This window comes from Mytilus trossulus, unplaced genomic scaffold, assembly GCF_036588685.1.
Source record: "Mytilus trossulus isolate FHL-02 unplaced genomic scaffold, PNRI_Mtr1.1.1.hap1 h1tg000343l___fragment_1__unscaffolded, whole genome shotgun sequence".
In the NCBI taxonomy this organism is placed as follows: Eukaryota; Metazoa; Mollusca; class Bivalvia; order Mytilida; family Mytilidae; genus Mytilus; species Mytilus trossulus.
Window position 1 is genome coordinate 1,134,898 of NW_026963332.1, and position 15,964 is coordinate 1,150,861.

The 15,964-nt window shown below is 33.2% G+C and overlaps 1 protein-coding gene across 1 annotated transcript in view; it reads left to right on the forward strand.

The window, feature by feature from the left end:
- The window catches only part of LOC134701793 (uncharacterized), a 75,784-nt gene that overhangs the window by 27,107 nt on the left and 32,713 nt on the right, over positions 1–15,964 (forward strand). Inside the window, exons 28-35 of the mRNA XM_063562914.1 lie at positions 243–347; positions 915–1,022; positions 1,435–1,594; positions 2,301–2,478; positions 3,845–3,930; positions 4,535–4,630; positions 4,971–5,195; positions 5,789–5,979. Coding sequence (XP_063418984.1) covers positions 243–347; positions 915–1,022; positions 1,435–1,594; positions 2,301–2,478; positions 3,845–3,930; positions 4,535–4,630; positions 4,971–5,195; positions 5,789–5,979 — 1,149 coding nt within the window. The remainder of the gene's footprint in view (positions 1–242; positions 348–914; positions 1,023–1,434; positions 1,595–2,300; positions 2,479–3,844; positions 3,931–4,534; positions 4,631–4,970; positions 5,196–5,788; positions 5,980–15,964) is intronic.

The following is a 15,964-nucleotide window of genomic DNA, read 5'->3' on the forward strand; positions in this document are numbered from 1 at the left end:
TGCAGAAAGAAAAAAAAGTTCACAAAGCACCCAAAAATTTAAATGATTCTTAAATTGTGGCAGCTGTTTGTTTTAATTAGTTCAAATTGAGGTGCACTCATATTCCATTGCTTTGTATTTAAACTTAAGCATTTTTCATAAGAAAAATTAAAGAATTAAGGATAAGAATAAAAACATATACACAGTTGACTGCTAGTTTGCTATGATAAGCTTTTGACTATAAAATATATGTTTTGTTACAGTGTAACATTGGATACACAGGTACTGGTAAATACTGTGGTTTAGATTCCGATTTAGATGGACACCCAGACATAACATTACCATGTACAGACTGGGGTTGTTATCGGGTATGTATGAATGTTTTCTGAGGTTGTTCTTAAGATTCTGATTTAGATGGCAACCCAAACATAACATTACCATACATGTACAGACTGGGGATGTTATCGGGTATGTATGAATGGTTTCTGAGGTCATGTTATTCTTAAGATTCTTCATTTAATGTCATCCAGGAACAAAAGAGTTAATCAATCTTTTATATTTTTTCATGCTTATATGCTATTATTTTTTTCACAGAATTACCTAAAATGGAAAAAAGAATCAGGCAAAAAGCACAGGTGAAAATGTCTGTCTATTTGATATATGAAAGAAAATTTATAAAAAGAAATAAAGTGAGGAGCTGTGATTGTCGATTTCAACATAATAGCAGGATTTTTTTGTCTTCTTACTTCTTCTGTGATAGTCCTTTCTGATTCATATTAATTGTATGGAATATCATTTGGAAGGACATATAGTAACAGCCCTGTTTTTATACTTCTTTTAATGATATAAATATGAAATAAAGTTAAATTGTATTTCTACTCAAAACATTAGTGAAATCAAAATAAAGTGAAGCTATATGTTTATCTTAATTACAGGATAATTGTCGAATGAAACCAAATTGTGGACAAGAAGATGCTGATGGAGACAGAATAGGTGATGATTGTGATAGTGACTCTGATAATGATGGTACTATCGATCCTTTAGTAAGTCTTGTTAAAGATGGTGTAGAATAACTGATGGCTACAATAATGATTCAGATATCAATTGTATCTTTGAAACTTTTGTAGGTATTATTAGTAACTGCGGTTAGTAAAAATGGAATTTTGTAAGCGTTCAACAATTATGGATCGACAGGCATATCAAATTTAAAATTATACTAAATTTTGGTGAACCATCCCCCTTTTTATATCTTGGTCAAATACATTGATGATTTATTGCTCAAAACAAAACAAAAAAGGTGTTTAGAAAAGTGCTAAAGGCATTAACAATTCTCTCCCATCCGTATTTGTACAAATTGATAAGGAAATTTCATGGTAAATCATAATTTTTTGTTTGTTATAAGCATTTAAAAATCAGAGTGAAATTTTGTACCTGTCAACTGTTGTTTGATTACAGGATAACTGTCCGTATGTACATAGTTGGGATAGAACAGATACTGACAGCGATTCAGTGGGTGATATATGTGATAACTGTCCGTCCGTCACTAACACAGATCAGATTGATACAGATAAAGATGGAGTTGGTGATGCTTGTGATACAGATGATGACAATGATGGTATGTAAACACTGGATATAACTGTAGAAACATAACACTTTGAGGGTTTAAATTTGGGATAAATCATTATCATAGTTTCCAGTATATCAAAGTGATTTTCTTTTAGTTTAATTGTGGGGTTTTAATAACATGAATGACATCTGTGTCCATGAAATAAAACAAAAGAAGTCCCAACAAAAGATTTTTTCACCATAGATATATCCAAGTCACAATTTGTAAAAGTAAACCATTATAGATCAAAGTGTGGCCTTCAACATGGAGCCTTGGCTGTGACACACCAAGCAGCAAGCTATTAAGGGCCCCAAAAATGATTACTGTAAAACCATTCAAACAGGAAGACCAAAGGTCTAAATTATATAAAAAAAGAGAAACAAGAAAATGTTTTGAACCACATCAACAAACATCAACTACTTATACTGAATATATGTATATGATACCAATGTTTTATACATGTACAATTAAGATTCATGTAAAAATTCATACAAGACAGAAGATTGGAAAATACCATTTATAAATGACAAAATTACATATTTGTAATTATTTTAATGAAAACCCCAAGTGAGGGATGGCAAACCTAATTTTCCTTTGAATTCAGTTTTTTTTATTATTTTACTTTTTATTATTTCTGATAGTTGTTTTACTTTTCAGCAAACTCTATGTTTTTATAGTTCTTATGTTTTCATTTTTAATACGTTCCTTAATAAAGGTATTATAGATGGTACAGATAATTGTCCATTGACAACCAATCCAACACAAGTGGACTCCGATGGTGATAACATTGGTGATGTTTGTGATAATTGTATAAGTATAGGAAACCCTGCCCAGACAGATACAGATCAGAATGGATATGGTGATAGCTGTGATCCCACTATCAATAAGGACAGGTATAACAACACACGTTAAATCATTACATATTCTTTGTCAATTACAACTGGTTAATGTTTAACCATTTTACTTACCTTAAAGAAATAAAAATTTCTGAAAAAAAAATTAGCAGCCCATATATCTAATTAGCTTAAATTAAATAAAGCTTTTTATGCCTCACCTACAATAGTAGAGGGGCATAATGTTTTCTGGTCTTTGTATCCGTCTTTCGTACCGTTCATCTGTCCGACCATTCGTCCTGCTTCAGGTTAAAGTTTTTGGTCAAGGTAGTTTTTAAGGAAGATGAAGTCCAATCAACTTAGTACACATGTTACTTATGATATGATCTTTTTAGTTTTAAAGCCAAATTAGACTTTTGACCTCAATTTCATGGTTCACTGAGTATAGAAAATGAAAGTGTGAGTTTTAGGTTAAAGCTTTTGGTCAAGGTAGTTTTTGATGAAGTTGGAGTCCAATTAACCTCAAATTTAGTACAGATGTGTCCTATGGTATAATCATTCTAATGTTAATGCCAAATTAGATTTTTTACCCAATTTCACGGTCCATTGAAAATGGAATATGATAGTGCAAGTGGGTCATCCGTGTACTTAGGACACATTCTTGTTTATTTCATATTTGAGGAGGGACAAATAATTCATATGTAATTAAAAACCAATTGTTCAGAGAACAATTGAAGGTCTTTCCACTAGTAAAGATCTATTTTGATATTGAGATATGAAAAATCAGTTTAAAATGTTAGTTCCTATGGTTTATGGTGTATTTATATGAATTTAAAGCAAAGGTCAAAATCTAGAACGTCATATTAACCTATGACCTTGACCTCAATTTCAAGTTCACAAACCAAGGACCTTAAATCAAAAGACCTTAGGTCTTTAATATATTTGGTTTATTAGTAATATCACTTTACGCGTAATTCTAAATGTAAGATTGGCAAAAACTCCCATTTATTGTCTGCGCACCCTTTCAACCAAAATATACAAGTAAGGACATGTCGCAACTAACAATTTATGAAAAATTATTTGTCGATATGTCATAAGGTATTTGAAAATAAATGAAAATTAGCCAAAATCTAAATTTAGAATATGACCTTGACCTTTGACCTTGACCTCATTTTATCATTTTGGACCAAGGACCTCAAATCTAAAGACCCTATGTCTTTATCACTTATGGTTTACCATATAGAAATGATACTATTGAAAATTTTAACACATTTTGATAATAAAGTGATTTATAAAAGTCTACAACTATTTTGAATGAAGAGTTTGTTGTAAGTAGAAAATAAAAAGTCAAGATATTCGAACATTTGTGTTGTTAGTATGTATAAGGAAGTGTAAAGAATTTTATGTTTAATAATCATCATTCCAGAGATGGAGACAGTGTACTTGACATCAGTGACAATTGTCAGGAGGCAGCTAATGGTGAACAGACAGATACAGATGGGGATGGTATAGGTAAGGTCATATGTACTTTTACATTTTTAATTATTTATTGTGTATATTTAACAGTTGACCCAGTCAATAAATGCAGTAAAAATTGCACATTGAAAAAAAAAAACAAGTAAAAAAGATATTCATAAACCATTGATCCTTATAAATTTCCACAACATATTCAAGGAAACAAATTTAGAAAAAAAAAATATTATGGTTTTCAGTCATATTTACTAGCTTACAAATATCATAAGAAGATGTGATATGACTGCTAACAAGTTTCCTTTTCATCAGAAACCAAATTATATAGAAGTTAGCACTTATAGGTCACAGTATGGTCTTTGAAATTTAGCAAATCCCATACAGCATAGTAAGCAATAAGGGGCCTTGAAATGAAAAATTTAAAACAATTCAAATGCATATGAGAAAACTAACAACCTGATTTATAAAAAAAATCATTTAATAACAGGCTCTTGACTTGGAACAGGAGAATACAGAATATGGTAGAATCACATATGTGATAAATTATGTGTTTCTGCTTAGCAGCTTGATGAAAATTGATGGGTATTTCATGTTTATGATACTGATTTTTTTCTTTGAATGTCTGTATTGATGTTTATATTTGTAGGTGATGTTTGTGATCCTGATTTAGATGGTGATGGTATAAACAACTCTGATGATAATTGTCCGCACCTACACAACCCTCTACAGGCAGATGTCAACGGTATGTAGCAGTAGGGACATCATATGAGGTTGCTTTTGCATGCAATAAAGAAGTTCAGCAATTATCAATCAATCAATCAATTAATGAAAAAAAGAGAGTTCATATTGTTTGATGGTACCGGGTATTTAAAATAGAAATTTCAAATTTTTAATTGAATTGTTAAAAGTTTCCTTTGCAAACTGGAAGTATAAGTATATTGTATTATTCAGGAGACCAGGTTGGTGATGATTGTGTAGTTGACGCTGATGGGGACGGTATAGATGACAGTAATGATACCTGTCCATATAACAAATATATATCTACAACTTCCCCCATCATTTATGTATATTGTATTATTCAGGAGACCAGGTTGGTGATGATTGTGTAGTAGACTCTGATGGGGACGGTATAGACGACAGTAATGATACCTGTCCATATAACAAATATATATCTACAACTTCCTTCTCTGATCATTTCTCTGTTGATCTGTATCCTGGTTACAGTATAGAACCTCAATGGAGAGTAAAGGCAGTAGGCAGGGAGATATACCAGTTAGCTGATACTATGAAACCAGTCATGTTAATAGGTCAGTTTGTCGGTTACACTGTACCTGTAGATTAGAATTGTGAAATAAGTGAAATTTTACACAAATACAACAGATATTTATTCAAAATGTCTTCTAAGTAAGTCTGTATAGATGAATTTTGAATTAAGTTATATTTGATTAAAACCCACGTGTAACCTAACACTACAGGGAGATAACTCTGTAAAATCAGCTAAACATTTTAATAACGTTGTGTTGTTAAGGGAATATTTAACTTCTCAATGATCAAAATTAGTGTTTGTCAAACTGCTATATAACCAGTGTAATTTTTCTGATAAATTGGTTGGTTCAATTTTTTTGAGATTTTTACGTTTTTGTCAAAGGGTCAAAGTAAATACTTTGTCCAAATTTTATGAAAATTAAACAAGCCAAATTAATTTTAATGAAAGTGTTGGGTACCACCTTAATATCATACATTGAGAATAAAATTGAGAATGGAAATGGGGAATGTGTCAAAGAGACAACAACCCAACCATAGGACAGACAACAGCAGAAGCTAGGTCACCAATGTTTCCTTTCTTTTTTTGCAAAAAAACTTATAGTATATATACAGTTATATATCATTTTATAAATAGGTGAGCAGACATATGGTTCTATGAAATACAGTGGAACTGTTTATGTACCATCAGATAAGGGAGATAACTTCATTGGAATAGTGTTTGGTTATGTAAACAATAGGAAGTTTTATCTATTGTCATGGAAACCAACTAATTACAACTTTGAAACTACAACTTTTCAGACTGGTGTTAAAGGACTCAATTTAAAGGTAATTCTGTATAATCTATTTAGCTAATCTGTGTATTTGCATTATTTATAAGTTCAGGATAATTTTAAGAAGTTTGAATGTTTTGAATTGGATTAAAAATATTTTCTCCTGTCTTTCAATGCACTGCAGGGTTCCATATGTCAATGCATGGTAGTTTTCATTCCTAAACAAGGGTATTTCTGTATTCTATGAATTGTACATTGGTTTTTAGCTCACCTGGCCCTTCGTGAGCTTATGCCATTACTTGGCGTCCGTCGGCGTCCTTCGTCCGTCGTCTGTCGTCGTAAACTATTTCAAGAATCTTCTCCTCTGAAACTACTAGGCAAAATACTTCCAAACTTTAACTGAATGTTCCTTAGGGTATCTAGTTTATAAATTGTATAGGAAGTTTTGATCTATCAACAAACATGGTTGCCATTGCTAAAAATAGAACATAGGGGTCAAATGCAGTTTTTGGCTTATATCTCAAAAACGAAAGCATTTAGAGCAAATCTGACATGGGGTAAAATTGTTAATCAGGTCGAGATCTATCTGCTCTGAAATTTTCAGATGAATCCGACAACCCGTTGTTGGGTTGCTGTCCCTGAGTTAGTATTTTTAAGGAAATTTTGCTGTTTTTGGTTATTATCTTGAATATTATTATAGATAGAAATAAACTGTAAACAGCAATAATGTCATCAAAGTAAGATCTACAAATAAGTCAACATGACCGAAATGGTCAGTTGACCCCTTTTAGTCTGGCCGATTGATGAAAAAATTGCTCAAATAATGAGGAAAGTACCAATTTTTGTATAATGGTACATTTTTGTGTACTGAGCAATATTAGCTATGGACCCACCGTCAAAATTCAATATGGCGGCTTATTTCAAGATGGGTGCCGTACGATCTAAAACATTTTGCAGTATTGTACAAACCACAGTGGATTTGATTCTGAAAGCCCAAAAATCAACATATTTTAATGACTTAGTGTTCTTAGCAAGATTTTGTTTTGATCTATCTTTTTCAAAATGGCCGCTTTTTTGTATTTCAAAGATAGATCAAAACAAAATCTTGCTAAGAACACCAAGTCATTAAAATATGTTGATTTTTGGGCTTTGAAAAATATGCAAGTATTCATTTTTGAGAATTGACCTGAATATAAGCATTTTATTGATGTAAAGTGTCATTTAGCATCTGTCAGAGTTCTGTCCTTTTTTAGTTTTCTTGGCTTGTCATTTCATACACAAAGTATTAGCTTTCATAAAAATATGCAGTAGTAGCTATCATTAAAAGCTGCACTATTTCTTGTCTTGGGTCCTGCATAAAAGCTGTGATTTGGGATTTATCTGCCTTAAGATATTTTTCAGTGCCTATCTTATTTCTTGGGTCGCAATATTATACTGTGAATTGGGAATCATTTAAACACATATCAGTGAAATGGCAGGAATGGAGACAACAAGGACAAGAACTTTGAAATGGTAGAAACTGAATCACTTTGGGAAATGGAGAAACCCACAGCTGAAGACGCTTTAAAAAAGAACAGCTCAGAAATGACTATTAAACGATTGTACCAAGAATTTTTAGCAGATTGAAAATCTAATGCTCAAAGAACAGCTGAGATTTACCGCAAAATAAAACAGGGTGAAGCGCGAATCGATAAAATATGTGTTGGTCTCATTACGATTCAAGCTGAACAGAAAGGGCAAAGAATATTAATAACAATCAGATGGGAGCAATATCTCAACAACTTAAGCAGTCTGAAGACAGGATAGACCACAAGGCTAGTGGTAATTGCTTGGCGGAATTGATGGTCAGACCAAGAAGATATTCAATGTTGTGGTGAGACGAATTGACGGCTGATAACAACTGAGGAAGGAGAAACAGTTCAATTTGCAAGTGTATTTGAACAGCAGGGCACCTTCCAACAACTGGCATCTGTTGTAAATGAATTAGTGGGCAATCGAAATAAAGAAGTTAAAATTCCTGCAATTGACAAATCATCTAAACCTTAGCCAGTTCAACGCAATTTTGACAAAAGTACACAACAAAATCCATGTCTTTGGTCTTTCCCCAATTGTAGTTCGCATGAACCATCAACCGCGACAACTGTGTTGAAGGTGTTTTCACCTAAGTAAAAATTCCTATGTCAGGGCCCTGGCCCTGCATGAAACAGTTCAAACTATTCAACGACAATCTCCATTTAAGAACATACTGTAAACCTCTAGTACTAATCAAGGATACCAGCAAAAGGCTTATGTGTCTTCTTACGCACATTTACCATCTACTATGAGCCAATAATATTTGGTTCAGAGCAGAACACCATTTCAGAAACAATTGACTGCAGGTAGATCCTATCAAGTTTCTCCAATGCTGACTGCAGTGCCTACTTACGGTATCATCCCCGTTGAGTCAATGGCAAATCCTACATTTATCACTCCAATTATGATAACCTCGTCAGCTCCTTGAGTTCTAACAGGCTTCCCATGACAACAAGCTGACTCCACTGACCGATCAAGGAAAGGGCAGAGGAAACCAAAAGAGTGTGACAACAGCTCTTCTTCAGACTCCTCATTGTAGAGAGAATATACCCAATGGCAAGAAAATATTGGTGCAAGGGATCGGAGCCAAAGCCCACAGCTCCAAAAAATGCAAAAACTCAATTGAAGAGGATCTTTGAATTGGGAGGCGTTCATTTAACAATTTGAACGAACTGCTGGATGATGACAATGGGAAACAGGAAAAATGTGTGTAGGCCCCAGATTGCATGGCCGATGTTGGCTTTGAGTATGCTCGCAAGGTAAACACAGATGATGATTCCAAGGCCATTAAAAACCCATTGGGGCAGCGCTTCAGCAAGAAAGACGATCAAACCAGATTGGAACCGAAGCATTCCACCGAGGATGGAAAGACAAAGATTCTTCATGGCATGTAAAAAGTAAGATCACAAAAATGTTGTACTCGGAGGAAAATCAAAACGAAAAGTCCCTAATCTGGGCAAAATCAAATGACAAAACACATCAAAAAAGAATGGACAACAACTGTCATATACCTGACTTGGTACAGGCATTTTCAAATGTAGAAAATGATGGATTCATCCTGGTTTCATAGCCTTAAACCTCTCACTTTGTATGACAGTCTACTCAAATTTCGTTATATTTACAATGATGCATGAACTAAACAGACATGATAAATAAAATAGTCAACATATGGGTACAGCAGTAATCATAATAGTGAGGAACCCAGAAACATTCAAAAAGGTGTTAAAACAATTGAAACCCTCAATAGCAAACCAGATGGCGATATATGAATCAAAAAGTGCCAATTATGACCATCGACAAGTCTACTTTGCTGATGGCGCAGTATCATGGACCGATAAAGATAATATGAACAGTCCTTTGGATAATGAGATGCATAACCTCACACAAATTGTCACAAAACTAGCTAATGTTAAGCTTTCAACTAATCAGCATAACCGTGGATTGGCCGATTAATATAACCTCAGTTCTTCTGATCTGATAATCATGAAAGATCACCAGTTCAATGGAAGATCACCTGATCAATATGCACGTGGAAGATTTACTGAGCAATACAATCGCGTTAGATCGCCTGATAGAAATTCACCAAAGCTGAATGCCTATCGATCAGCAACACAACACCTCACTAAGCTAGAGATCATATAGTCCCTAAAGACAACGGTTAGCATTTCCATTGACAAACTCCAGAAATCTTGGTTATTACAGACAACGATCACCTTCACCAGGATACGGAGCAAATCAAAGTGCAACCCAACAATGGAATCTTTACACAGCAAAGGGTCGGGCCAGCAGGCCAACGCACGATTCCAAAGTCTATTGGCCATGAAACATCACCTCATCACAAAATCGAACAGAGGCACACGACCTCGTCCGATATTGTCATTAGACGAACCATTTGAAATAGCTTAGCAGTACGAGGTACTATACATGACCAGAATATGAGCATGATAATGTGGACACTGCTGCAATGATAACTGAGAAATTAATTTCGGTAGAAATGGAGATTTGGAGACCCTAACGCTACGTGGTTTGGGTTAACAGCTTGTTATTGGGAAGATTATAAAGAACGACTCTCGACATTAATAGAGTAAACATACAATGGGATGTGTGCAAAGAGCCATTAACAGACAATGTTATACTTAGGCTAGATATTTTGGACACACTTAGCGCAGTGATAAACCTGAGTACTCCCGCAATTACCATCTATAATAAAGTGATAAATGCGCATTTGTTAACAGTGGAAACAAGATTTCATCTCAGCGAGTTTGCATAAAACAAACCATCACAGTTCTGCTAAACTCAGAAATAACTGTTACCATTAAAACTAATAAAAATGCTGACCAGGAGTGCATTTTAGGACCATGCTCGCTGAATAGTTGCGAATTGGTTTCGCACGTAGTTGGACAAGGAAATAGTTACCTCTTAACCATTTTGAATGATGGCAATCGTCTAATCCGCCTGAAGAAAGGTACACCTATTGATTACATAGAATAATTGGACGTTGTAGTGGGTACGGCAGCTAAAAACACGATAAGAGACGTAAGACGTGGCATTGAAGAGACCCGAGACAAGGTGCCCTCTGCACTGCCTCAAAGTTCAGATGAGTTACCTACTATTCCACCACAATTAACCGACCTATATTAACGTTCAATGGACTCGTTTCAATCTATTTCATTCCAATCATTTAAACTGAAAACTTTTAAAGAACAATTACAATAAAATGTAACATTTTGATCAACATTTTGAATTTCACTATTTGTTTTTGTATATATATGCAGCCATATTTGCAAATGTATTTGTTATAGAAATAACCAAATTATCTTTTTTATATTTCAAAATTAATTGATAACAAATTCAAAAACATGAAGTCCATTTTTAAAGAATCACTACTTTAATTTCCGAAATTATATGGAATACCTTAGGGACACTCTTGATATGTATACCTTTTTTCCGCCATCTTGAAAATGGCAGCCATATTGGATTTTTCAGAGTGAGTCCATAGCTGAAATCAAAGGGTATATAGCCAAGAACTACTATAACATGTTCTTGGATTAATTTGCACTTCTCATAAGTGCAAATTGGAACCACACTTTTTTTTGTCGTAGAGTCATCAAATTTGGCAATAATGTACCTCTGGGGATAAATAACACAATACAAAAAAAAAAATTGGTGTGGCTCGCCCGGTTCGTCAACTGGAGTGAAAATAGTGACAAAATCCTGTAGGATATTTTTTTCTCCCATAGGATTTTTAAAAATCCTACCGGATTTTGAGAAATCCTATAGGATAAAGTCATAATCCCATAGGATATTTTTTTATATCCTACAGGATATTTAAATCCTAAGGGATTTGTTATCCCTTAGGAGAATAAAAATATCCTATGGGATATATTTTCTCCCTTAGGATTAAAAAAGTCCCTTAGGAAAAATAAAAGCATTTCCTATAGGATATTTTTTATCCTACAGGATATTAGTCTAATAAAATAATCCCATGGGATTAAAAATATCCGATAGGACTAAGTAATATCCTAAGGGATTTCATTACAGAAAAAATATCCTGTGGGATAAAAAAGAATCCTAAGGGAGATTAAAAATCCTAAGGGAGATTAAAAATCCTAAGGGAGATTAAAAATCCTATGGGAGATCAAAGCAACTCATAAGAGAGAAAAAAATCCTATGGGAGAAAGAAATATCCTATAGGAGAAATAAGTATCCTATAGGAGAATTAAATATCTTATTAGGGAAAAATCTATTTACGAACAAAACCAAAGAACAGAGAATAGTTCTATATGTTTTTGTAGTAGGTAAGGATATTATTTTATTGGAGCAGACCAAATATTCCCAGATATTACTGTTTAAGAATTATTAATTTTTCTACCAATGATACAAATAACGGATAAGTGTACTTCAAACATGGAGCTTGTATTGAGTTACTGCTACTGGTCCGTTTGTTATTTTGTGTTTATTATTGCCATTTGCGTAGTTTCTTCTGTTACCTATTTCTACATCTGACTCTGGCTTCTTTTAAATCGAGTTTTCTCTTGTTTAATGCATTGTGGTTGTTTATTCCTCATTTGCTAAAGGAATAGGGGCCGGTTGAAATATCAAAAGTCATGAGTATACATTCATCGGCTGACTCAAAGCAGAAACCTTTATCCTTTGGTAATCTCATGTGCTTTTTTTTCAATTTAAGTTCAAAAGTGCATTTTAGTGTTTAGTGTAGCAACCATTTCACTGAACTATTATACATTATTGTTTAATGACCAAAAGAGGCCCGCCTCTATGTGCGGAATTTTCTTTCTGCATAGAGGACTCATCATTTTGAACTCATCAGGGCTCCTGTACTCAACCGACTTGTTAGGTACCGAGACATGACTGTGACACCATCTGAAAAAAAACTGTGAATAAAATCAGAAGCAATTTTAAAACAACACATGGTGTTGGGGCTAAGAATACCACCAGCTTTTCATTGAAAGTAATGACAAGACAGAAACATGTGTCCAACGGGTATATCCAATACACTACAATTACTTAAACAACTTTGAGAAATCGTACATACCGGTAAGTGTTTTTGATTTTTTTTGAGTATAGCTTCCTTTCCGTGAAGATATTTTTATTGTGGAGATGCCTGAATAGATTTGCCAGTAACCATACTTCTTCGATTGTGTCCTCAATATGCATGTAGTATTTGCAACTGAACATTAACATTAACTTTCAACAATAAATTCTTCAACAAAATTTGACAATAACTGAAATTTTATGGAACTAAAAACTAGATGTAACTAAAGACAGTATTGTTCACCTAGGTCATCATGTGCATCCCTGACAACAGACACATCAACATGCAAGGCAAGAATATCATTCGTAACTAAAACTTTAAAAAAAAAATATTATTGCTGATAATTTCAGAGATTTAAAGGACAAATCATTGTGCTTTAATTTGTTTTATTATACTTCATGTCAAAATGCCAGATTTTGATTGGCTAAAACGAGGGTGTCAATTTACTCTATTACCCTTCATGGAGACGCTTGGTCAAGTGTGCGCTTTATTAAATACGACTCTATCCTATGCCAAATACTCTATCAACCTTCACAGAGACGCATGATCAAGTGCGCGCTTTATTCAATACGACACTATCCTATGACAAATACTCTACCCTTCACGGAGACGTTTGATCAAATGTGCGCTTTATAAATACGGATTGTTATGTACAAGATGTCACAGTTTATTACTTAATATTTTAAAAAATCGACAGTAATAACAGAAAATTCAGTATAATAAATTAAATAACACATAGCTGAGAGGGTGATATAGCAGATTGGAACCCCTTGAAAAAGCATTGTCAACCTTGGCTTCGCCGCGGTTGACAATGTTTTCTCGGGGTACCAATCTGCTCTATCACCCTCTCAGCTATATGTTATTTATATATTATTTCTCTTCCTATAAATATTTTCGTGTGCATGGCTTTGATGGGCGCCAACTCTTAAATTAGAATATGGTCAGCTTGTTAAAATGTTTATTCATGTATTAAAAAGTTTTATCAAGAAAATGTAATAGAAATGTCGACAATAACAAACTGAGATATTCTATGCTGAAAATAGATATAAATATAATTAGTGGTATGAGTGTTAATACTACAGTTGATTTGGCAATGGAGAAAAAATGTTCCTATCCATCAAAAATTTTAAAACTTTACACACTCTGTGTTCTCTTTTGATTTTTTTTTTATAAAAACCTATCTCAATTTCCAAGTTGTGGTCCCTTACGCGGAATTTTGTTGAAATTTGAAGACTATTAAAAATTTAATAGGTCAAAGAATAGCCTTCAACATTTGAGGCTTTTTATAGCCAAGGCTCTGTTAAGTTTAAACATATTTTATTTAAAAATTTAATAGGTCAAAGAACAGCCTTCAACACGGATCCTTGGAAATTAGAAAATTTGCAATTAGAGGCCGCAAGAATAGTAACAGGTCTACTAATATTTACAAAACCTGAAACTTTATATTCTGAGGTTGCCTGGGAATCTCTTTTTGAAAGAATACGATGTAGTCGTAATTGCGTGTCGATATCTTGTCAATCGTACTGTTGTTTTATCCGACTAACTAACTTTATACGGATTTTTTTTGCATTTTTTTAAATTACCATGGTCTGTTGTTTTTAAACTGTTAATATTGGAATTAAGTAAAAAGTCAAAGTTAAAATCATGAATAAGTGTTCCGTGAAAATTGTTTTCGAAAATCTAATTTGTTCATAATTCTTTAAAGTAATAAACTTATTTCAAAAAAATTCTGATCTTCCCTCATCTGATCACCAGCATGCCTAAAGGTATTACTTCCAAAGGTATTGTAAGGGGTGTGAGGTGACACGTCCAGGTATTCAAGCGATTTCCTGTCGGACTTGCAAGTTCATGCATCGTTTCACTTCTGCAGGTAATATTCAGTGTACACGGCCGATAACTTATAACTTTCCATTTTGAACTATCAGATGTATAATATACAACTCTGTCTTACTTGTCATAACTAAACTCATACGCTTGTTTATAAATAACATTTCTGGTGTAAAGAATATAATTCATAAAAATATAAATAATACCGAAAAAATAAGATTTGATGAAATTACAATCTATTTAAATATTTTTTCCAAGGTTGAATTTTGGAAAATGTAATATATACTCGATGTCAATAGTGAAGGACAGATTGGAACATACCAGAAATATTGATTTAAAAAAATGTACGCACTTGTCGACGATTCGTTTATACGACTGGGTAGAAAGTTACGGAACTATAGCGCAATTTAAAATATATACATGTATACATTAAACATAAGAAAAAAACATATATTTTGAATAAATTGGGGTAAAAGTTTTGTAAATAGACTAGTCCACGTATGCCAACAGTATGTAATCATCGAATGTCGATCGACTATTGTATACCAAAAGAAGAAGACGAAGAAGAAGAAGAGAACCAATTTGATTTAGATACAGCAGGAACATGTTCCCAGGATACAGGACAATGTTTAACTTGCTTTGGTTCATTGAAATTGTGGACATAGTAAAATCACAGATTTATATTGACGTTATGCACGGTATTGGTGCCACTTAGCGTTACACGACGTTCCTTATAAAACAACGATTTTGATGTTGTTCCACGGAAAGTTTCAAATGTTGACCTTATATTTTACTCATGTGAAAATGCCGCTTAAAGAACAGAGAATTTCGATGTTGCTTCTTTATATGGTTTTATTTTTTTCAAGCGGGTGCAAATGCAAAATTCCATAGAATTAAAATAGTTTTTAATATTTGAAAAGAATTGTCTGCAACAGTAACACACAATAAAATAACAGTTTTATGACTTGTAAAATGATTTAAATATATAATAAAGATGTGGTATGATTGCCAATGAGACCACTGAACACAAGAGACCAAATTGACACAACAATAAACAACTATAGGTCACTGTACGGCCTTCAACAATGAGCAAAGTCCATACCGCATAGTCTGTTATACAAGGCCCCGAAATGACAATGTAAAACAATTCAGTCGAGAAAACTAACTGCCTTATTCCTGTTACAATATGAACGAAAAAGTCTGTTTTGTATATATATTTTTTTTATCTTCGAAATGTTTTAAAACTTTCAAATGTGAGGCTCTTATTTTATCAACACTTTAATTCTGGGACTATTATACATTTGTACTAACGTTAATATAATAGTCCAAGAATTTTATCTTTTATTTTTCTTAAACAGTGACTTATATATTGTAGGCAAATAATTAAGAAAATTCAGGTTATCAAGAAATTTTCACATTTTGTACATAAATCAGGCCGTTAGTTTTCTCGTTTGAATTGTTTTTACATTTGTTATTTCGGGGTTTTATAGATGACTACATGTATAAGGTTAGGGTTCTGCTCATTGTTGATTGCATATAGAAATAAGTATGGTACTTATATATAATAATATAAGTACTGTTTATACAA